This window comes from Salvia splendens, chromosome 8 (assembly GCF_004379255.2).
Source record: "Salvia splendens isolate huo1 chromosome 8, SspV2, whole genome shotgun sequence".
Lineage (NCBI taxonomy): Eukaryota > Viridiplantae > Streptophyta > Magnoliopsida > Lamiales > Lamiaceae > Salvia > Salvia splendens.
Window position 1 is genome coordinate 7,738,769 of NC_056039.1, and position 24,515 is coordinate 7,763,283.

The window sequence follows — 24,515 nt, forward strand, 5'->3', positions numbered from 1 at the left end:
TTTTTTTTTTTAAATTCTATATATACGGCTCGTTGAACTTCATTTCATTTGCACCACTTGTGTTAACAAGTTTCTCTCTTCTTTTACTACAAATTTCATTTCTACAAATTAAATTATTGTGATTTTTTTAATTGCGGGATGTCCTAGTGGGAAGGGCGATGGGAAGGGCGGATATGCAGGGGATGTCCTAGTGATGTGGCAGTGGGGTGGGATGTCCTAGTGACGTGGCAGGAGGTGTTTTTGGGATGTCCTAGTGGATGTCCGAGTGGGATGTCCGCCCACTGGAGATGCTCTTACAGCCCACATTTAGAAAAGTGCGCCCCTCCCCTTTTTGACGCTATAACACGTGGATGACTCCCACCAACTTTCTAAATCTTTCTAAATAATGAATCATGTGATATAATGTTGTCTTAACTTAGTTAAATAACTTCAGCCCACCGTTAATATAAAGTATTAAAATATTCACCTTCTTCCCAAATTATCTTGAATCCTGGATCCATTAATCACACACTAATTTCAATAAACATTTCAAAACAATTAGGGAACGGAGTGCTGGAGTTTGAATGCTATTTAAAATTGGAAATTATGATATGCACATAGTTTAAAATGACTTGAACTTGATGTCTGGATCCTTGAAATTTTATTAAAACAGCTTGTAGAAAATCTACTACTACTATTAAAGTAGGAATTTTTGCACTCTTATTCAATTTGAAAGATTATTATCATCAGGTAGATTTTCCTGTCCATGTCCAAAATAGTTATGATGCGTCTTGTTTGAATAACACACCGATCAAAATCAACATCTTCTATTGAGTGTTCACATTCATTAAATATTTCCTTAACTCGCATACATAATTTATTAATATTTCGATTCTATATAAACATCATGCCTCCCACTCCCTTACCAAAACAACATTTCCTATTATTTCAACAACTCCAATCCAATCCCAAATTCATCGATAAATCTTACATCAAAAAGCAGGAACCATGAGGTTTTCAAGTAGAGTTTCTAAATCCTCCCTTATATTTCTTGTTCTTGCAATCTCCATTGCAGCTTTGGCAAGAGCTCAAGAAGTTGGTAAGTTTAACCATCTTGCTCTTTATTTTTTATGGGAAAAAGACATACTACTAGTATTATTTTCTATCATTTTTAGTTTTGTATATTAATTTGTTGTGGTGAATTGATGTAGATGATGAAAGAGAGTTCAGTTACGACGAAAAAAGTGGGATCGGGCCATCACGTTGGGGAGAGATCCGGCCCGAGTGGAAGGATTGTAAGGCGGGGGAAATGCAGTCTCCCATAGATTTGCTTAATGAGAAGGTTCAAATAGTTTCCCATTTGGGAAAATTACGTAGAAGTTACAAACTTGCTAATGCTACTCTCATCAATAGAGGCCATGATATGATGGTATTTTTATTTTTAACTAACTTCTTTATAAAACTTGAAGTACTTATTTACCTAAATCCACATACATATATAATTATTTGCGAGTGCAGTTAAGATGGACAAATGATGCTGGGAATATGCAAATAAATGGAACCTTATTTCACCTCAGGCAATGCCATTGGCACTCACCTTCCGAACACACTCTCGATGGAAGAAAGTAATTTATTTTTTCCTCAATTTTTATTTCACATTCTGAAAATATTTTTAACATAAGTTACTAACTCTCATAATAAAATGCATTAACAGGTTCGACATGGAGGTTCATTTGGTTCACGAGAGCGACGACGGCCGCACTGCTGTAATCGGAATCATGTACAAAATTGGACGCCCGGACTCCTTCATATCACTGGTAAATTTGCACGCACACTTTCATATAATTTTGGAAAGTTTCATGTGATATACATCTCTAAATTATTGTTTTTTGTATTCATTTTAGTTAAAACCAGGGTTTAAAGCATTGGGTGAAACAGAAGATATCGAAAAAGCTATTGGTATGATTGATCCCAACTTGATCAAATTCGGGAGTAGAAAATATTATAGATACATCGGTTCACTTACGGTTCCACCTTGTACTCAAAATATCATATGGTCTATTGTAAGAAAGGTATGATTTAAAAATAGTATATATGCTTAGCTTTCAAATTTTATGATCATTATAATGTGAAATTATTTTGAATTTTCTAATCTGTGGCATATGCTTAATCAATTGATTAGGTGAGGACGGTGACAAAAGAACAAGTAAAATTGATCCGGGAGGCTGTGCACGATGTAAGTTTCCACACAATATAATGATTTAATAATTGATACTACTACTACTACTATTATTTAGTTTTTGTTTTATTTGTTTTAATAAACTTATGATAATTTGTACAGACCTTGGAAGTAAATGCAAGGCCAATCCAACCTGCCAATGGGCGTTCCATGGAGCTCTACAGGCCAAATGATATTAAGAATTGATGATGATTTGAATGATTTATATTGAGTATTTTATTTATTATAGTTGGGGTATTTTGTGTTCCTTTATTTACCAAGTAGTATTGTTTTGTGTTTACTCACACGGCTGGTTTTGGTTGTGTATATTTGTTTATTTGTTATCATATGTCCTATTTCAATAAACACATTATTATTTTTTATTAGCCTTTTTTTTCTTTTGCCCCCATAATTATGTATGGAATGTATGAGATGATTTAACCTAATTAAACAACAGAAACATAACAAGATTGAAGGATGTTCTATTGATATTGGTTGCAGTCAAAGTCAAAGACATAAGATGTAGGCTTGCTCCTTTTAAAAAAGATGCAGGCTTCCAAGAAAGTAGTACTATACAGTTACATAATTATTTAATACTAGTACATAAATTGTAATTTGTAACTAATAAAACGTTAATTAATGACTAAAAAGACCACAGTCAAATTTAATAGGATGAAGCATGTTAAATCAAGGACAAGATCTTATGAGCTAACATATCTCAAGGTGTAAGCAAATTAATTTATATACCTATATTAGTATAGTGTTTTTGGAAATAAAAAAAAATGTATTTCCATACCTTAAGGTGTAAGCAAATTGATTTATATACCTATATTAGTATAGAGTTTTTGGAAATAAATAATACTATCCTCTAATTAAGAATTTAAATAAATATGTTAAATCAAACATTCAAAGATAAGAAACCATCATGTATATTTTATAAAAAAAATTGTTTTATTGTATTTTTGCGTGTTAAACAGCTAAAGAAAAATGCCTTTAATGTGCGTGTAATGTGAATTTGCTTGTGCATGTCTCTGTGGTACAGTGGTAAAGTTATCAATATTTGAGGCCAAATAAGTACACTATGACACAAGCTCTAAATTTATGTTCATTTGTTAATAAAACAAACCTTCTAATTAGGCACGCGAAACAACTTAAGACAACATGACACAAATATTAACTATAATGTGGTGCTCAGTCACATCAACCTACATTTTTTATCCATTCTCTTGGTTTGTTTCACAACGGCCAGATTTATCTTGATTTAATGATTTGATGAAAACCCAAACAACGCATCTCGAGGTTTATAATGTCTAGCATTGTATAATATGTAGTCAAACTTTATAGCTTAGAACAAATCACTCTCTAAAATCACCGCAAAATAAAAATATACCACTGGATATAAAATTATGTCCAAATACTGTGACGCCAATATATTACACAATTTATTCGCATATACTCTCTGATCAGTCCCATAAAATTTGTCATATTTTTCCATTTTCATCTGTTTCATAAAGTTTGTTATACTTAAGTTTTTACCATTTTTTATAGTGATTCAATATTCCACTAACTCATTTTCACTCATATTTATTAAAATTAGTATTAAAATATAAAAATATGACTCATGTTCCACCAACTTTTCCAACTCACTCTTCATTATATTTTTAAAAATCCGTACTTGGTTAAAATGAGATGAAATTTATGGGACGGAGTATAGTATATTTGATGGGATAATATAGTGCTAACACTATTACACTAGAGCATCCTAGCAAGAATCTTGAGCGCATCTTCTATGGAGGGCCTATGCATGGGATCATGGTCTGCGCATGATCCAGCCAAAACAGCCAAACACAATGCCTCCGCTAATGGATAATCATCTCTCAGAGAAGAATCCACAAAACTCCTCAACTGATCAAAGCACCCTCCTTCCTTCTCTCCCATAAAGCCCATCGCCTCCCTCACCCCTCTCTCATCCACCTCCACTTCCTTCCCTCCGATCACTTCCATCAGCACCACCCCAAAATCAAACATCTCTCCGCTCCTATCCACACTCTCGCCCGCTCCCGAGCTTCTCACATTCTCGCCTGAAACAAATATCTTCGCCCTCCAGCTCGAGCTCAAGTAAATGTTGTCGCTGCTCAGCCTCAGCTGATCCGTGTAGCCCGCGACGGAGTACCGCAGGTAGTAGAGCCCCGTCGCGATGTCGAATGCGATCCGAGTCCTCCTACACCATTGAAGCGCGCCAGATGAACTTTTCAAGCAATCTCTTAAGCTGCCATTGAAGGGGAGCTCGAACACCAGATAGCAGCAGCTAGACGTCGGATCCTCGTCGTCATCGCCGCCGTAGCAGATGCCGTGGAGCTTCACGATGTTCACGTGATTGATTCTGGAGTGGACGTCGATTGCCTGACGAGTATTCTCCAATCTCATCTCTTTGATCATCATCATCGCATTCGCCTCGCCGCCGCACCTGTAGATCCCGCCGCTAGTCTTCACCTCGCCGCTGAAATTCTTCGTCGCGGCGCTGATCTCCTCAATGCTGTAGCTCCGGAGAGAGTATTTCACTCCGATGAGCAGATCCGGCTACAAGCATGAATTCGTGGAGCTCCTCGTCGGCGGCACCGAGAAAGCAGAGCTGATCGGAGTCGAGCATGAGTTCATTGACCGAATTCTCTCGATTTTGAACTTCTTCAACGCCTTCATGTACAAACAGCAGGAGATCGTCAGAGCAGCGATAAGAAAAGTCCCGATTACCGATCCGGCGATGTACAATTTCTTCAATTCCGGATCGTTTGGCCTCTTTTCAACCGGTAGCGTCGGCAGGAACTGAAGCGTCGGCGGATCTGCATCAGGAATGCTGAAATTGATCCACGGCTCCTCTCTCACCGGAATCAAAACCGTCGTGTTAGGAAACACCGGCGGCGAGAAGGGATCCATGCGGTTGAACCTCCATATCTCCTCCTCTGCAACGTTGAATTTTCCCGCCAATTTTTTGGTGTTGTCCCCTTCGATGAAAGGGTAGGTGACGAGATATTTCACTGAATCCTTTTCGGAAACGTCATCCAAACAAGCACACCTGAGAGGCAAGCGGAGCGTGGAGCCAGCACTGACGCCGTTACCTCGGGCGTGATTTTCCTCCGTTAACGCGGCGGATTTCACCAGGCCTTGGTAAACGGCGCAAGCGATTTCTGAAATTGAGGTGTTTTGTGTGGCGGTGTAGGTGAAGTAGGAGCGATAGAAGCGATCGGCGGCGCAGGAGCACGTGACCGGGATTAGGAGTTCGTGGCCGGAGGGGAGAGACTGCGACGGAGTGGAGACGTTAGGGTTGACGGAGAGTAAGGAGTGGGAGTCGGTTTGGAACAGGGTTGAGATGGCGGAGACGGTTGAGAAGGGGCGGTTGGCTCTGTAGACGATGAATGAGGGGCAGGAGGTTCCGGCGGAGGCGCAGGTGTAGGCGGCGGCGGGATTGGTGGTGTGAGAGGAGCAAGGAGTGTGATCGTAATATTGCTGGGAGAAGGTGGATCGCAGAGAGAGGATTATGATGACAAGTTGCAGAGGAATCATCGTGGCGCGGGCATTGTGAAATTCGTTTTGGGATTATGTGATGTTTTGATGAGTGATTCGATTTCTGGTAGGAGAGGGACATGATGTAAGAGATGACAGTGAGCTTGTTTATGAAATACTACTACTCTACTAGTATAGAGGTGTTACATCAACATTCATGGCCGGCTGATTTTTAACTCTGGATTTTGGTTCACTTCTTGTTGGAACTTTGTTCTTTTTCTTCTCAATCCAACCAACATTCTGCATTAAATTAGTCATTAGTCTTGTCAATCTTGTGGACTGGCTAGAGTTATTTAACTTGGAAGGGCACATCCATTGTATTTGCTTTTGTATCCTCCATCAGAGTATTAATCAACATATGCAGGAGGCCATAACTCATACTATAAGTGGCCAGTTTCTTGTTTTGATCACTCTAATCTGGCAACATAGTTCCAACATTGGGATGTGATCCTCTGCTTGGACATTTCACCGTATATTGTATTGCTCTTTTTCTTCATAACATTTTTTTTCTTTTCACATTAGCTTGGTAGAATTGTCGTGTGAGGTAAGTAATATCATCATGCTTCAAAAACTAAATTAAATGAAATCTTGATGATTAGTGAATATTCAACACAGTTTAATCCTAAAAGTGTCCACAGTAGTCCGGCACAGCCACACCACAGTCACAAAAACTTGTCCAACACAGTAACAATTATGCCATAGCCACAAATCACATTATTTTATCAATTGTTGGTATATTTCAATTGGATTAGAATAAAAATTATCGGACGAAAATAATTAGAAACAAAATCATTTATTTTAAAAAAATGAAGACAAATATTCGTTGTATGATAAATAGGGGATACAACGACATTAACTAAAAACACTAAAAAAACACTGCCGTCGCTCATTCCGTGGCATCATTAGAATAGGTTGTATTTATAGATATAAATTAAAAAAATAAAAAACAGATCCAGCGGCACGCCGCCTCGTCACCGCCCCTTCCACGCCACGTACGTGGGTCCCCCCCCCCCCCCCCCCCCCCCCGCTGCGGCGACCGCACGTCCAGCAATAGACCGCCGCGGTAGTCCTATTGTGGACACTCTCAGAAATGGGGAAGCATTGTACTATGTCCATAAAAAATAGTCTCAACTGTGGCCGATATGCATTTTAATAAAAATTAATAAAGTAATAGAAAATGAGAAAAGGTAGGTAAAATAAAATAGACATGGAGAAAAAGTAAGTAAAATATGAGAGATATGAGAAAAAATGGATAAAGTATGAAAGATAAATTTCTCATTTTAGAAATAAGACTATTTTTTATGAAAATTCTAAAAAGGTCAAATGAAACTATATTTTTGACTGTGTAGTAGATGGTCCGTTAAAATCTCAGTTTCTTAGCCCACGTCTTATATATGTTGTTATGTCATATTTATGTATTTATTGATAACTCTCTGGCTCAACTTATTTTAACACTAGTGATACCCGCAAGTGTACGGGGCTAGTATAATAATTAGTAAGCAAGAGTATCGTATCCCACAGAGATAATTTTGTATCAACTTAACTACCACGAACAAAAATCAACTACTATCTAGACAATCAAGAAAAGTTTGGTTTGTTCTAACAACTAATAAAAGCATATAGTAAGCAAATAACAATTAAGAACAAGGAAACACGATGTGAAAAGGATATGAAAAGATAATATGGAGAAAATTGCAGAACTCGAGGATCCGATGCACAATTCCAAGCTCTTATCTAATCGATTTGCCTTACCTTTTGGTGTCTCTAGAATTACTAGGCCGACCAAAATTATAGATTAAACCCTCCTCCGAGGTGAGAAACCTGTAGATTAGGTGCTAGGATCGAAGTCCCCTTCTAATCCTAAACTCCTAACTCCCAAAAGCTCGATTAGGTCAATGGCCTCACTCAAAACCTCAACTCTCCCGAGTTCTATTGTATTAAGGTGTGCATTATTCTTATTTCCAGATTAATTATTTCATCTCTCGATTAATCTAATTAGTCCTACACAAGCAATTGGTGATCAAGCAATTGAAAGGAATAAACCCAAGAATAATCAAATAACTACAAGAGCAAGGCAAAGACAAAATCAATTGGATAAAAACTATGAAATCAATGGATCATCACCAAGAATTCTACAAGAGATGTTTAGCTACTCATGTTCATAGAGAAAACCATGTTCAAAACAAATGAATTCAACAAATACATGAAGTAAAGATACTAAGACTCCTGTGAGATCAATCGATGGAGAGGCGACTTCAATCTCCCGATTGGAAGTCTTCAATCTTCAATTCTCTCTCTCAAAGGTGTGCTTGGGGGTGTGTATGAGTGTTGGAGGCGGTAGGTGTCGAATGAATCTCGTCCCCTGCAACCCTAGCTCTTTTCTTCTTTTAATCCCCATCAAAAAATCGCATTTTTGGCATAAAAATACGCCAAAACAACGTACCAGGCCGGGTGGAATTATAAAGGGTAAAAATCACCCGGCTGGGTGATGATTTTCGACTCAATTTGCGACACCCGGCCGGGTGGAATTATAGGGTAATAATTCACCCGGTCGCGTGATATTTTTTGGACAGCGCGGCTTTCGTAGATCGGTCATATCTCTCTCATCCGAACTCCGATTGGAGCGTGTGAGGTACCCACGCGAAGCTCTTTCGATGATGAAGACAATGGTTATCTCAAAATAGGATTTGGACCCCATCTTGATAAGCAGATTAATGTTTGAAGCAGACCCCAGTCTCGTCTTGGCTCATTTTGACCCTTTTTTACCTATTTTAACTTCAAACACTAGATAAACTCATCAAAACACCTTTATAGTGAAATATGTATTCGAAGTTGCCTGCTAAGCTTGAGTGCCAAAAATAAGATAAGCAAGCCATATTCAAAATGAAGGTATAAAAGAGATATGGTTGTGTTGCTGCTGTGACTAATGTCGTTTCATTAACGAGGCAATGCCTATTTATACATGTACAAGATAAACTACTTAACTGAAAGAGAAGTGGATGGTACCCATTTACACACGTTCTCATGATCCTATTTTACACATGATATAAAATTACTCTGACTAGGAATGAGGACACGTTCAGGACGTGCGTGCAGTTTATCCTTACAAGCGGTTGCTTGAGATTCTTCAACTGTGGCTTTACATGCTGGTTTTGAGCTATACGACTTCCCCTTACTCTCAACTTCTTTTCTCATTTAAGTTGAGATTCCAACACTTCCCCTCAATTCGATCGAGGATAAGGGACATACATTGAGCTTATTCCTTAGCCTTGAGAAGAATTGGTATCCAAGCGGCTTCGTGAAGATATCCGCAATTTGATCACCGGTAGGGACATGTCGAAGATCCAATTGCTTTGCTGCAACCTTGTCTCGAACAAAATGAATGTCTAATTCGACATGCTTTGTACGAGCATGTAGGACAGGATTGCTAGCCAAGGCTATCGTACTTAGATTATCCACCCAAATAACTGGAATCAACCTCGGCGCAAGATCCAGTTCACCGAGAAGGGATTGCATCCAGCTCACTTCAGAGGCGGCATGAGCTAGGCTCCTATATTCAGCCTCGGTGCTCGAGCGAGATATTACAGATTGCTTTTTGGAGCACCATGAAATGAGATTGGCTCCGTAATAGGCACAATATCCAGAAACTGACCTTCTGTCATCGGGGTCAGATGCCCAATCCGAATCTGAGAATGCCGAGATGTTGCTCCCTGTCTTCACAATGTGTATCCCATAGTCTAGGGACCCAGCTAAGTATCTCACAATTCTTTTTACAGCCTCCAATGTGTATCAAGTGGGCAAGCCATAAACTGGCTGACTTTGTTCACACAGAATGAGATCTCAGGCCTAGTGATTGTGGCGTACTGCAGCGCACCAACAACACTTCTGTAAAGGGTTCCATCAACTGTGGGATTACCATATTCCTTGGATAACTTCAAGTTAGAAACCATAGGGGTGGGACAACCCTTTGCTTCTTGCATACCGAGCTTGGCAAGGAGTTCTTTGATGTAGGTCTTTTGATTCAGATGGATTCCTTTAGCTGTATTAGTAATCTCAATCCCAAGGAAGTGTTTCACTTCCCCTAAATCCTTTAGAGAGAAGTGCTCACTAAGAAGTTTAATAACTTGCCTGACACCAACAGAAGAACTACCTGTAATAAGTATATCGTCAACATAGATAAGAAGATAGATGGTTTCTGATTTTCTGATTCTGTAGAAAAGAGAGGTATCAGCCCGAGACTGAGAGAACCCCAATGATAATAGCACAGCCCGAACAGTGGAGAACCAGGCTCGGGAAGCTTGTTTCAAGCCATATATGGCTTTATTTAATTTGCAAACCAAGTGGGGAGATCCTTGCTCAAAACCTGGGGGTTGTCGCATATAGATCTCTTCCTGCAAATCTCCATGTAAAAAAGCATTATTCACATCCAAATGAGTAACACACCAGTTAGAGGAAACGACAATGCTCAAAATAAGTCTGATAGTGCTCGGTTTAACCACATGACTGAATTTATCAGTGAAATCAAAACCTGCTTGTTGTGAAAATCCTTGAGCAACCAATCGTGCTTTATGTCTAGCTATCATGGCATCAACATCCTTTTTGAGTTTGAAAATCCAAGTGCAGCCCACAAGATTTTTGCCGGGAGGTAATGTGGTTAAAATCCAAGTCTTATTTTTTAGAAGAGCTAAGAATTCTTCCTCCATAGCCTTCTTCCACACAGGCACCAAGAGAGCAGTAGTGTGAGATTTAGGGACGACAAGGGAGATTTCCAAGGTGGAAGAGGTGGTGTGAAGGTAGATTTTTGGCCTGAAAGTACCTGCTTTTGATCTTGTTATCATACTGTGAGTGGGAAGAGCAGGAGAAGAATGATGAGAAGGTGGAGCAGTATGTGAAGGAGAATTAGCTGGAGTATGAGTTGGGAGATTGGGATCATCAGAATGTGAACCAGGATCAGGAGAGGTAATAAGTGGAATATTATCATGGATAAGAGTAGGAGTGGATTGAATATGTGGAGATGGAGAGATATGAGGTGATGATATAGGAAGACCAGTAGGTTGTACACATGGAGGGACAAATGCTGTAGTGGGTGTATTGATGAAAGTAGAAGCACGGATGTTATTATTGAGAGATGGGACAGTAGGAGAGGGCTTGTTGTGAGGAAATGATGACTCATCAAATATAATATCTCTAGTGATCATGGTCTTACCATTTGAGAGGAGAGCTTTATAGCCTTTGTGATGAGGGCTATATCCAAGAAATGTGGCAGCATCTGATCGGAATTGAAGTTTGTTTTTATTATAAGGTCTGACATGAGGGTAGCAAAGACATCCAAACACCCTAAGCTGGTGATAATCCGGCTTTGAATTGAAGAGCTTTTCAAAAGGTGATGAGTGAAGTATAGTTTTGGTGGGAATTCTGTTGATGAGAAAGCAGGCTGTGGTGAAGGCATCATCCCAGAATGATGAGGGTAGAGAGGACTGTGCGAGAAGAGCCAAACCCATTTCGACAATATGTCGATGCTTGCGCTCAGCCATGCCGTTTTGCTGTGGAGTATATGGGCAAGAAACCTTATGTTGAATGCCATGGTCCTGCAAAAAACTGGTAAGAACTTAAAATTCTCCACCCCAATCACTTGGCAAAGCTTTAATGGAGCAATTCAATTGATTCTCAGCCAATGTCTTGAAATGTTTGAAAGCAATGAAGACATCTCCCTTAGATTTCAACAGATAAAGCCAAGTATATCTACTATATTGGTCAACAAAAGTAACATAATAAGAGAATTCATTTGTAGACAAAAGAGGGGCAGGACCCCAAACATCACTGTGTATGAGCTGAAGTGGAGCAGTGTATTGAGTTTGAGAGGAAGAAAATGGTAACTTGTGACTTTTTGCAATGCAACAAGGATGACACAATAAACTTGATTTCGTAGCATTGAATGGAATATTACAAGAATGTAAAGCTTTTTCAACTGCTTCAAAATTACAGTGGCCAAGTCTTTTGTGCCAAAGATCTAAATTCAACTTAACATTGGAAGAAAAGAAGGCTGAAGGAGAATATGGTCTTAATATGGCAGTACATGCAGCTGGGAAAGAAATGCATTTGCTTTGTAGAGAGCTATGAGCATGAGAGGACTTCTTGGGCCTGTGAAGGAGAAAATGGTAGAGACCTTCTCTAAGAGTGCCCTTGAGGAGTATAGCTTTGGTGGTTTGATCCTTCACAAGACAAAGATTTGGGTGAAATTCAAAAAAGACATTATTATCTTTAGTGAATTGAGCAACACTAAGGAGATTTTTAGTGATGTGAGGAACATGGAGTAAGTTTTTCATGACAATAGTTCTAGAGTTTGGATTTGTAGAAGATAGAAAAATAGATTGACCAATATGAGAGATGTTAATACCTTGACCATTACCAAGTTGAAGGGAGGTACCTCCATGGTATTCAACACTGGTGTTTAGATTGGAGAGATCATTGGAGATGTGGTTTGTGGCTCCCGAATTCGGATACCAAGAGGTGGCGCAGCTCCCATCATAGTTATATTCAGTGGGTTGATTGCTCACGATGTGATGAGTTGGAGCAGCTCTATGATGCACAATGTTGGCAGAAGGTCCAGGATAGAAATTAGGCTGCTGGTGTTGGTGTTGAGACAGTCTTTGTTGTCCAGAAGAAGGTGAGAATCTTTGCTCAAACCTGTGCCAACAACGATCAGCTCCGTGTCCTGGCTTTTGGCAGAGTTGGCACACAAGTCTAGCTCCTGAGAACCTGCCTCCTCGACCTCCTCTTCCTCTAGAACTTCTTCCACCAAAACTTCCACGACCATATTGCTGATATCCTTTATTTGACGGAGATTGACTTTCAGATCGGTGTCCAGCGGTTTGAATTACATTGGCAACCGGCTAAGTTCCATCAGTACTTATGTTGGATGCTTTGGAGGATTCCAACCTAGACTCAAAACTCAGCAACAAAGCAGTTACATCTTGAAGACACCATACATCTCCTTTTGAGGTGATAGTCACCATGACTGGATCGTATTCAGATCCAAGTCCAGCCAGAATATGAAGAATGTGGTCTTCATTCGAGACCCTGCATCCGGCTGATCCCAACAAATCACAGCAAGTTTTGATCTTGTTGAGATAATCTGTCATTGACAGATTCTCCTTTTTTAGAGTTTGCAATTGCAGTTTATACTGCATTTGGTAAACAAGGATCGGTTTTTTAGAAAGGTACGGAATATATCGTCAAATATTCAATATGATTCCACAAGATCCAGTTTCGTTCAAGTAACGGATTCTAGCCAACTGAAAGGATCTTCTGATCAATCCAGAGATCATTTGGATTCCATTAGTAATGAGGATTCGGAATATCACACATTGATCAATCAAAGAGAGATTCAACCACTAAAAGAAAGATCGATTCTTTGGGATCCTTCCTTTCTTCAAACGGAAGGAACAGAGATAGAATCAGACCGATTCCCGAAATGCCTTTCTGGATATTCCTCAATGTCCCGGCTATTCACGGAACGTGAGAAGCAGATGATTAATCATCTGCTTCCGGAAGAAATCCAAGAATTTTTTGGGAATCCTACAAGATCGGTTTCTTAGCCTTAGATTGGCTAGAGTAGTTGGTCTCCAAAGCCTGCCATATTTTATGGCTTGAGTCGAGTCCTACGACCATCACCATGGTGCTCTCCGAGAGGGAAGTTGTAGCCACGCGGAGAGGAGTTGATCTTGTCGATGCCAGGTGGCGTATGCCGGATTTGCCCGCATTTCTTCTGTTTCTTCATCGAGTAGATAGCGTGGATGAATGTGATCTCCCGCAACAAGGTATTCCTCCAAACCAGAACCACGAACTGTAGCAAGAACTTGCTGTTTCCACATAAGAAAATTTGCATCTGAAAGTTTTACAGACACAGAATGATTTTGGGGAAGAAAGGGAATGGGAGAGGATTGAGCAGAGGAACTATCAGCCATTTTTTAAAAATCTAAAGTAGAAGAGGAGTATAGGTAGCAGATTCCTAATATGGCTCTGATACCATATTAGAAGTTGCCTGCTAAGCTTGAGTGCCAGAAATAAGCTAAGCAAGCCATATTCAAAATGAAGGTATAAAAGAGATAGGATTGTGTTGCTGTTGTGACTAATGTCGTTTCATTAACGAGGCAATGCCTATTTATACATGTACAAGATAAACTACTTAACTGAAAGAGAAGTGGATGGTACCCATTTACACACGTTCTCATGATCCTATTTTACACATGATATAAAATTACTCTGACTAGGAATGAGGACACGTTCAGGACGTGCGTGCAGTTTATCCTTACAAGCGGTTGCTTGAGATTCTTCAACTGTGGCTTTACATGCTGGTTTTGAGCTATACGACTTCCCCTTACTCTCAACTTCTTTTCTCATTTCAGTTGAGATTCCAACAATATGGACATAAACTCTAAGATAATGCAATGAAAGCACACAAAAGATCATGTTTAATGTCCAATAAAACAGTTAAAATCCGAGTTTATCACTCTCCCAGGTGAAAATCCAATATGCATTCTGAGTTTCAACATTGGCATGTTTTTTTTTTTTTTTTTTTTTTTTTTCCTCAAACACCTTAGCGGTGGGGGGTTAGGCAGACCCCCAACCTGTCCATATCATCCAAAATGGTAAAAGTCATAAACATACATAGTCCAAGCCCAAAAGTGACTTGAACTAGAAAATCAAGCTAAGACAGCCCCACAAGTCGGGCGCTATCTATCAATCAATCAAGCAAAAAAGCTATGTAACAAGGAACCAAAACCTACGTACCCATGGCTGGCCTAAAAGTGACCAACCCATAAGGAAGAAAATAGTTATACAAATAAAAAAAAAACTAAAAACCTTGTCGATCATCTATCTCGGTACCTGAATCTGAAGTTCGGATAGCCCAACTGGTCCATCCTCACAAGTGCCTTCAAGTACCGAGGTGCTGTATTCGCATCGAAGAATGTGAGGGCAGGGGTCTGGACCCCCTTCAACATTGGCATGTTGAAACGGTGAAACCTCCAATTCGGGTTTCACATAGACTTATTATGTCATATTTATATGGAGTAGTACTCTAAGATCACTCTTTCTAAGCTGTAGGAGTATATTATAGTAATAGAGTACATTTGAATTTTGTTACTGTTGGAATAATTGAGTGAACAATTACATAAAGCTCTCTATGATGATTAACCAAGAACGACGGAGAAGGAGCATAAAACATAATCCTAGATTTCATGAATTCGCCAAAATATGCAGGATCGAAAACCTTAATCACTTGACAAGAATATACAAATTGCAAATTCTCAACATAAACTGAATTAATCAAAGACGTGTTAACAGAATTCTCAGAAATTTTATTTCTTGATCCAAAAGACAGACGCAAACATAAGGCCGTATTTCTCCTTTTCCCAATTCTCAGAGAATCATCAATAGAGTGGCTCTGATACCACTTGTTGGAATAATTGAGTGAACAATTACATAAAGCTCTCTATGATGATTAACCAAGAACGACGGAGAAGGAGCATAAACTGTAGAGCGGAAGCCTACCTTGATCCATAACGAATTAAACGGTGGAATTGCTTTGCAGCGGCTATGGATCTTCCAAACGATCAGAGACGTCCTTCACAATAGTCTGCCGAGAGAATACAGAGATATTGAACGTTCTTCTGACGTCTGGGGACCATAACCTAATCTTATATTTATATAAATATAAAAACCTTTATTTTCTATTCGGTCCCTCATCAAATAGAAAATCACAAAATGGTATCTACACTTATTTCCATAACAAATAAATACCCTTTAAGCCCAAACTTAATCTTTATTGAATCACTTTAATTGGGTAACTAAAAGTTAGCCATACACATTAAATTAGTCATGTGGAAGCCCAAAAATTCTAACAATCTCCCACTTGGGCAACACATGACACCAAATAAATGTGTACAAACCGAATGAGCGCTCAAAAGTGCTATCACATAGTGTATTTCCGAACAATCTTATTATCAACCATATCAGCATAGGACTAAAGAGGCAGTCACCATATTTTTTCATGATTAAACCCATCAGTAATCACATATGCAAATATAATCAACAACAGATCAATTATGGAGTGTAGCATGGAAATTTCATGCAAGGTGACCATACATGTCTATTTCCAACTGGTCCTTCCAAATTCTTAATGAGATCAAACCCAAACTAAATAACACAAATAATGGACAAAACATAATACTTTATTTCTGCAGAGAATAACATGAGTTTTATAACTACATGTTCAAAACACAATATAGAGCAATAACCAAAATTACTCCCACTGAACGGAAGTACCCTTAAACAACATAACACTTGTTTGGGCTACATGCCCATGAAAGACCTTAAGTGTTAGTCCTTTGGTGAACGAATTTGCTATCAAATGCGTTCCCTTATGCTCTATAGGTATTTGTCCATTCTGAACTTTAATTCACAACCAAGAAACTATGACATAGCAGAGCTCTTGTTGTTTGGAATACAATACTGCAGGGTTATTGTCACAACATAACTTTAGTGGTCTTTCAATACCTTTAACAATATGCAGCTTAGTGACAAAATTTCACAGTCATATTCAATAACTAGATGCCCAAACCAAGTTACGAATTCTGTTGTCATGGCAGAAGTAGCTACAAGTGTTTGCTCAGCACTTCTCCACGAAATGGCTCCACGGCCAACAGACACACGTAACCTAAAATGGATCATTTACTGTATTGGCATCTAACAAAATCAGAATCAAAATGCCTAAAGATCTCTCCAAATGATCTGATTTTCTGTATGCAAGCATGTAATGCTTAGTTCTCTATAAATATCTCATAACCCGTTTCGCTGCTTCATAATGATCCATATCGGGTTATTGAGATATCTGCCCAACATATAAAAAATTAAAACCAAATTGTGTCTAATAAACACTTGAGCACACATTAGGCTCCCAATTGCCGAAGCATACGGAACCTTCTGCATTTTCTAAATCTCAAGATTTATCTTAGGGCATTGAATGAGACTAGGTTTGTCTCCCTTAGTCATAGGGGTATTTCTTTAATTGCAATTATGCATCTCAAATACTTTAGGCACTTTTTCAATATATCCCTTTTGTGACAACCGAAGAATATCTCAAGAGTTATCTCAATTTATTTCGATTCCAAATACAAAAGAGGTTCTCCCAAGATCTTTCACCTCAAATTTCTTCGAGAGTGACTCTTGGTGTTGTGCAATATTCCCCAAGAAGATGCATATGCTCCCACTGAACTTGTGATACACACAACCATCAATAGCATTCTTTCTGAATCCAAATGAAAGAACTACTTTATAAAATTTATGGTACCATTTACGAGAGTCTTAATTGAGGTTGTTGAGATTGACTTTAAATAACATTATCCACATGAGATTAAATGTTTATAACATTATCATCTTGAGGTTCTTAATCTGCTTCTTCTTCAATGATAGTAATTTATACTTGGACATTGTCAGAAGCAGTAGTAGGTGTCTATACAGACTCCTCCTCAAAAGTAATGTTCCTTAATACACTCTTCCCCCCAAACTCAACATCCTCAAAGAATACTATATATCTCGTCCCAAATTAGTTCCTTTAGTAGGATCATAAAATTTAAAAATCCCTAAATTTTCTAGATGACCAAATGAGAATATATGCTATAGTCTTTAATGTCTCTCCCCAAGGCGAATGTGACAAAGAAGAATGATAAATCATACTCCTTCACATATCTTTAAGAGTTATATTTCATCTTTCAGCTACACCACTCATTCCGTGCGATCCCGACATGGTGTACTAAGGGACGACCACTCTTCCGAATAGAGGACAAAAGGTCTTTGACATTGTTCACTTGAGCAGTCATTTCTATAGTAGTATTCGCCACCACGAACTAGATTTGATTTTCTTAATGCCTTTGTCGAGTTGGAGCTCAACATTAGCTCTGAATATTTTGAACTTGTCTAGAACCTCAGACTTTGCATTGGTTAAATATCGGTACCCATAATGAGAACAGTCGTCTATACTTGATATAAAATATTGTTGACCATTCCATGAAACCAAAGAGAATGAACCACAAATGTCTGTATATATCAATTCTAAGACGTCTATACCTCTGTCGGCACCTAATTTCTTATGTTTGGTTTGCTTTCCTTCGATACATTGAACCCACAAATCAACATCTGAAAAGATAAGTGTATTCAATATACCATCTGACACAAGGCTCACAATCCTTTATTTCGAGATATGACCTAAGTACTTGTGCCATAAATTAACCAAATTTTCATTATTTAATTTGTTTAGTCCCTTTTTGATTCAACATGTAAAGCTTCTGAATATGAAGTAACATAATTGAGCATACAAAGATCGTTATATGCACTTAAGGAAACAGTGCCCACAATATTAGAATTATTTGAAGGAGGAACTTTACTATTTCTGAATGAACAAGAAAAATCAAATTTGTTCAAAGCAGAAATAGAAACCAAATTCTGTCTAAAGACAGTACAATAAAGTATCCTTCAAAACAGAATAATTCCAGTCTTTAATAACAATCTACAATGCCCAATAGTCTCTACTTCCACCGATTTGTCATATCCTATATAGATGTATCTTTCACCATCAATTGACTTTCGGCAGCTCAGACAACCTTACATTGATAACCTTAATGTGAGCAGTAGCACCAGAATCTACCCACTAAATGTCATTAGGGATTAAATCCAAATTAACTTCAAAACAGACCAAAACAAGAATTGCAACTTCCTTTGCATGTCATGCGTGATATTTACAATTCTTCTTTATATATTGTTTACCACAAACGAAACAACTATCATTATCCTTATGTTGTTTCTTTTGTGATGAACCCTTATCTATAGCAGAATTCTCAATACACTTTTTCTTAATGCCCTTTACTTTATTTCTTGATACATTGACCAGATGTGCAACACCAAATGCACAAACAAGTCTTTAGAATTCAAGTTTAAGTGAAGCAACATGAGACATTTTCATAATGTGCTCCCTCATGTTGCCCTTGCCTTTATACTTTATTGAGATCATACACGCTTGTCTCAGCCTTATCGTTTTTCGCAAAACGTTCCTTAATTTTTGGCAAGGTATATTCACCGCCTTAGTGATATACTTAGATGCAGTTCCTCGAAAGGCTTCTAGGATGCTAAACCCAATGATCAGTAGACTTACGCGATTCGAGTATTCCTACTTCTCGTAGTTTCTCCTTCGATAAGAAGTACTACCGTCCGTAGGAGAAGTAGGTTGCTCAATCCTTAGCGCGTAATCCAGATCCATGCAACCCAGAGCAATCAAATATAATCATTGCAATCCTTAAAATCTGACCCATTCAACACTAACATATTGTTCATGTTGGAAGAAACCGCATAAGCAGACATCATAATTGAACAGAGAACAAAACCGAAATAATTGTCATGCTCACATAATGAAATTCAAATAAGAAGGTAACATCTCGAGGTACCAGCACAACATTTAAATCAAGTCTTTGGACAGTAATATAAATTTGTAAGTGGCAACCTCTTTGTAGTGATCAAACACTGACAATAAAATCATGTCAAGCAATGTCCACCTTTGGGCATCACACTACTCACACGATAAACTAGATAATTGTCACGTACTTACCACCACAGGTATGTGTGTATCTCGTGCCAAATAATAATCTTCCTTTGAACCGACTAATATCCGCATTAAAATACACACACATCACCGTCCTAATATTCGCAATAAAGAAGTCTAGACAAGAGAGGTTACTTTGGCAACGTCTAGCTTCGACTAATCTACCTTGAACATTAGTAAAACATTACGATGTTCCGAGCACAACATCCACATCAAGTCTTTTGACAGTAATATGAACTTGTAAATGGCGACCTCCTTACAGTGGTTAAATACTGACAATAAGATCCTGTTAAGTAATGTCCACCTTTTGGCATCACACCACTCACAAGAAAAATGAATAATTGTCACATATTTATTACCACAAGTATATGTGTATTTCGTGCCAAATATTAATCTTCATTTGGGCCGACTAATATCCGCATTAAAATACACACTCATTAGTAGAAAATAAGGAACATGAGATGTACCCAAAAAAAATTTGAATTTATTATTTTAAAACTGAATACAAACGCTTGCAAGCAAGTCGTTGATAACTTTCTGGAATACAGTGGCTAGCCAACGAGTCACTGGGTTCGCATACCTTGCAAACTCAGCAAGTCGTTAAATCCTTACGGCCAGCCCAATAGCTCCTCAGCAAATCGAAAATTGCTGACTCCTAATGGGATTCCATATAATTTTGCCAAATCCAATTTTTTATTAAAATCGACAAAATCTGAATTTTGATGTTCCAGAACGAACAAACATAGATAACCATAAGCAACATCAAAACAACCAGACAAATCCATAAAACAGAATCCTAGATTTCATGAATTCACCAAAATATGCAGGATCGAAAACCTTAATCACTTGACAAGAATATACAAATTGCAAATTCTCAACATAAACTGAATTAATCAAAGACGTGTTAACATAATTCCCAATTTATATGAACAAATCAGACTTCGTTGCGGCTGCCGCAGCATATATACTTTAAAAGCACGGATTGTAAAAAAAAGGAATTCTCAATTAATCAGTTTCCAAATAACCTTACGCTTGAAATAAGGAATCAAGAAATCAATTCAGTCATATATTTCTTCACGGTAAGCACGAGTTCAATTCATCAAAATAATCCATGTATATACATACCTTGAATTGAAAACCATTCCTAAACCATATTATATACACAATATTATAGGAACAATTATGAATTGAATTATTGAAATCAACGATTCACATTCCATTGTTTCGATGTGCATAACCAATTCCACAAAGGAAACAAATCCGTTCATATTTCTCTAAACACTAAAAGGAAGAACGGCGGCCATATATACAAATTATAAAACGAATCGCAAAACCCTAATATCAAGAAATTTTATTTCTTGATCCAAAAGACAGACGCAAACATAAGGCCGTATTTCTCCTTTTCCCAATTCTCAGAGAATCATCAATAGAGTGGCTCTGATACCACTTGTTGGAATAATTGAGTGAACAATTACATAAAGCTCTCTATGATGATTAACCAAGAACGACGGAGAAGGAGCATAAACTGTAGAGCGGAAGCCTACCTTGATCCATAACGAATTAAACGGTGGAATTGCTTTGCAGCGGCTATGGATCTTCCAAACGATCAGAGACGTCCTTCACAATAGTCTGCCGAGAGAATACAGAGATATTGAACGTTCTTCTGACGTCTGGGGACCATAACCTAATCTTATATTTATATAAATATAAAAACCTTTATTTCTATTCGGTCCCTCATCAAATAGAAAATCACAAAATGGTATCTACACTTATTTCCATAACAAATAAATACCCTTTAAGCCCAAACTTAATCTTTATTGAATCACTTTAATTGGGTAACTAAAAGTTAGCCATACATATTAAATTAGTCCATACAAAAAAATAGACTCCATACAAATAAATAGGTACGCCGCCACAATGAGAAAATTAAAAGGTTTACAATAACTTTGAAGAACGACTTGAATTTGTCAAGTCTGGTTTAGGTATAACTTTTGATAGCTTGTGCTAGTTACTACGTTTGGACAAATAAAAAATCAGTCGCATGCATGGACGAATTACGAAAGAATTCATCAGCATTTTTGCTCACGTATGTTCTGCTATTCAACACCCGACTTTCTTCCGCAATCGATACCATAAACACCTCTACAACAATCAGAGATGGAGAGGCACTCGTTTCTCCAAACGGAGTATTCAAGCTCGGTTTCTTCAACCTCTCCAATTCCACAAACCGCTACGTCGGAATTTGGTACAACAAAATAACCGTCCCCACATATGTGTGGGTCGCAAACAGAGAATCCCCACTCACAGACACATCCGGCGTCTTAACGGTCACGCTTCTTAACGGAACTAACGGCATCCTGGTGCTTCTTAACGGAACTAACGGCACCGTCTGGTCGTCAGCGTCAACTACAACCCCAAATCCAACCGCTCAATTGCTCGACTCCGGGAATCTGATCGTCAAGGATGCAGACGATGGCGATAACTTCCTCTGGCAGAGCTTCGATTACCCCTGCGACACGCTGTTTGCCGGAATCGGGCTGGGGCGGAACTACGTCACCGGCGTCGAGACTTACCTTTCGTCGTGGAAAAGCAACGACGATCCGGCAAAAGGCGAGTATTCGTCCCACGTGGACCCCACCGGATACCCTCAGATGCTGGTGAAAAAGGGGGGAGAGATTATGTACAGGATCGGGCCGTGGAACGGTATCCGGTGGAGCGGGGCCCCCGACACGATCAACGACCCGACCTACGGCGGGTCGCTCCAGATAACCCGGGATGAAATGCGCTACTCATTGCGCGCGGTCGCGGGCTTGGTCTTGTCGAAGTCGACGCTGACTCCCAACGGCGTAGGAGTGCGGTCCAAGTGGAACGATCGGGCGAATTCATGGACCACTTACTCCAACATCCCGGCGGACAACTGCGACGACTACGCGCTCTGCGGTCCGCACGGCATCTGCAATGTGGGGACGTCTCCATCGTGCGGATGTCTCAACAGGTTCGTGCCAAGAGATCCAGAGAGCTGGGATGGGATGGACTGGTCGGGGGGGTGCGTGAGGAGGACTGCGCTGAGCTGTGATGGGGATAAGTTTTTTAAGTACTCTGGCATCAAGCTGCCTGATGCTCGCAACACTAGCAACAATAACGAGAGGAGGAGCCTCACGGAGTGCCAAGTGGATTGCTCGAGGGACTGTTCGTGTGTGGCATATGCGCAGCTGAATATCAGTGGAGATGGGAGTGGATGCTTGTTCTACCATGCCGACTTGATTGATATCAGAACTATGGCTTCGGCTGGCCAGGATCTTTACATCAGAATGGCTGCTTCTGAGGTTGAAGGTAAGTAGGAAGCTTCAATGTATGAGATAGTTTGATTGTGATGTTTGGCTTGGTTTGATTTTGTTTTATTGAAGGTGTGGTGGGCGATGGCAGTAACAGAGGGAGAACAAGAACTATCGTTATAGCAAGTGTTACGTCTCTGGCTTTTGCCTGCCTAATCCTCGGTTATGTTTTTTGCCGGAACACACAGAAGAAGAATCTCAGTATGAGTCAAGGTGTGATAAAATGTTTACTAATTATGTGCTTGATTTTGATATTGACGTTGATTATGTTGTAGGGATGTTCAGTGCAACTCATGTTAAAGACGCGGAGCTGCCATTCTTTAGCTTGTCTACAGTTTTGAAAGCTACTGATAATTTTTCAGACAAGAATAAGCTGGGTGAGGGCGGATTTGGACCTGTGTACATGGTAAGGATACTACTAGAAAATTTTAACATTGTTTTGTATGGCATTTCACATTTCCACAATGGTGTACAGGGCGTACTGGAAGAGGGGCATGAAATTGCTGTCAAACGCTTGTCGAAGACCTCAATGCAGGGAGTGAATGAGCTGAGAAACGAAGTAACGTTGATATCCAAACTCCAGCACCGTAATCTGGTGAGGACTCTGGGATTTTGCGCTCAAGGAGACGAGTACATGTTGATCTATGAATACATGCCTAATTATAGTCTCGACATAACATTATTTGGTGAGAGCCTTATGCCATTTAAACTCACAAAGCTGCCTTTGGCTCTCTTCTAATCATTGTCTATATTTGGACAGACCAAGAAAAGAGTAGGCTCCTTGACTGGCAAAAGCGCTTCAATATCATCAGCGGAATCGCTAAAGGGCTACTGTATCTTCACCAAGATTCGAGGCTGAGAATCATCCACCGCGACCTCAAAACTAGCAACATATTGCTAGATGCTGACATGATTCCCAAGATATCGGACTTTGGATTAGCTAGGAGCTTCGGAGGAAACCAAACAGAAGCTCAAACGCGCAGAGTTGTTGGGACTTAGTAAGAAAATCAAGCTTCTGACTATACTAAAAACAAGTATCCTAACATGTAGTAATACTCTGTCACAGCGGTTACATGTCTCCAGAATACGCTATGGACGGGGTGTTTTCAGTGAAATCCGACGTTTTCAGTTTCGGTGTTCTCGTGCTAGAGATTGTTAGCGGCAACAGAAACAGAGGATTCCTCCTTAAAGACCAAAATCTCAACCTTCTTGGACATGTAAACAGTGTAACTCTTTTTGCTTCTTTTTACTGCTTAGTAATCTAAAGCAACTGAAACTGTGTGCAGGCGTGGAGTCTTTACAAGGAAGATAGTTTGAGAAAACTAGTCGATCCTTGTCTGGATGAGGCGTTCGACTTGGGACAAGTGGAACGTGCTATACATGTGGCGCTGCTGTGTGTGCAGAATAGCCCGGACGACAGGCCAAGAATGTCGTCTGTGGTGTTCATGCTGGGGAATGAAGTGGCGCTGCCGCAGGCGAAGCAGCCGGGTTTCTTCACGGAGAGGGACATGGCTATTGATCACAGCTCCGACCGCTCTAATCCCACAGCTTCGCATAATCAACTTACAATCACTTGGACACAAGGTAGATAGGAGCAAAACTGTTGTACTGTGTGTTGATTGTATGGTGTAACTAAGAAAAAGATTGAGAGAAAATACTGCCATTTATTTGATTTTTTTCATGCTAGGCATCTTAGTTGTGAACCTGAGATGTTCCAGACAAACAATATTTACATCATTTCACAGGTTTCCACTACTGCTAAATGACT

The 24,515-nt window shown here is 39.3% G+C and overlaps 3 protein-coding genes and 1 pseudogene across 3 annotated transcripts; 2 read left to right on the plus strand and 2 right to left on the minus strand.

Annotated features, from left to right (window-relative positions):
- Positions 1-935: 935 nt before the first annotated feature.
- LOC121743902 (alpha carbonic anhydrase 7-like) lies at positions 936-2,458 on the plus strand. The gene is made up of 7 exons (XM_042137288.1): positions 936-1,078; positions 1,191-1,408; positions 1,498-1,604; positions 1,694-1,796; positions 1,884-2,051; positions 2,162-2,215; positions 2,321-2,458. The coding sequence occupies exons 1-7, from the start codon at positions 988-990 to the stop codon at positions 2,402-2,404; spliced, it is 825 nt and encodes a 274-aa protein (XP_041993222.1). The 5' UTR covers positions 936-987; the 3' UTR covers positions 2,405-2,458.
- A 1,491-nt stretch (positions 2,459-3,949) lies between these two features.
- On the minus strand, positions 3,950-5,758 carry LOC121745686 (lysM domain receptor-like kinase 4). The gene is made up of 2 exons (XM_042139659.1): positions 4,860-5,758; positions 3,950-4,733 (listed from the first exon to the last, which is right to left on the minus strand). The coding sequence occupies exons 1-2, from the start codon at positions 5,756-5,758 to the stop codon at positions 3,950-3,952; spliced, it is 1,683 nt and encodes a 560-aa protein (XP_041995593.1).
- Positions 5,759-12,701: 6,943 nt separating this feature from the next.
- On the minus strand, positions 12,702-12,838 carry LOC121746246 (annotated as a pseudogene).
- Positions 12,839-21,446: 8,608 nt separating this feature from the next.
- Positions 21,447-24,510, plus strand: LOC121745636 (G-type lectin S-receptor-like serine/threonine-protein kinase At4g27290). Its single transcript, XM_042139619.1, has 7 exons — positions 21,447-22,745; positions 22,820-22,960; positions 23,023-23,153; positions 23,223-23,433; positions 23,508-23,745; positions 23,814-23,964; positions 24,034-24,510. Exons 1-7 carry the CDS (start codon positions 21,458-21,460, stop codon positions 24,337-24,339), a joined length of 2,466 nt encoding a protein of 821 aa, XP_041995553.1. The 5' UTR covers positions 21,447-21,457; the 3' UTR covers positions 24,340-24,510.
- Positions 24,511-24,515: the final 5 nt, after the last annotated feature.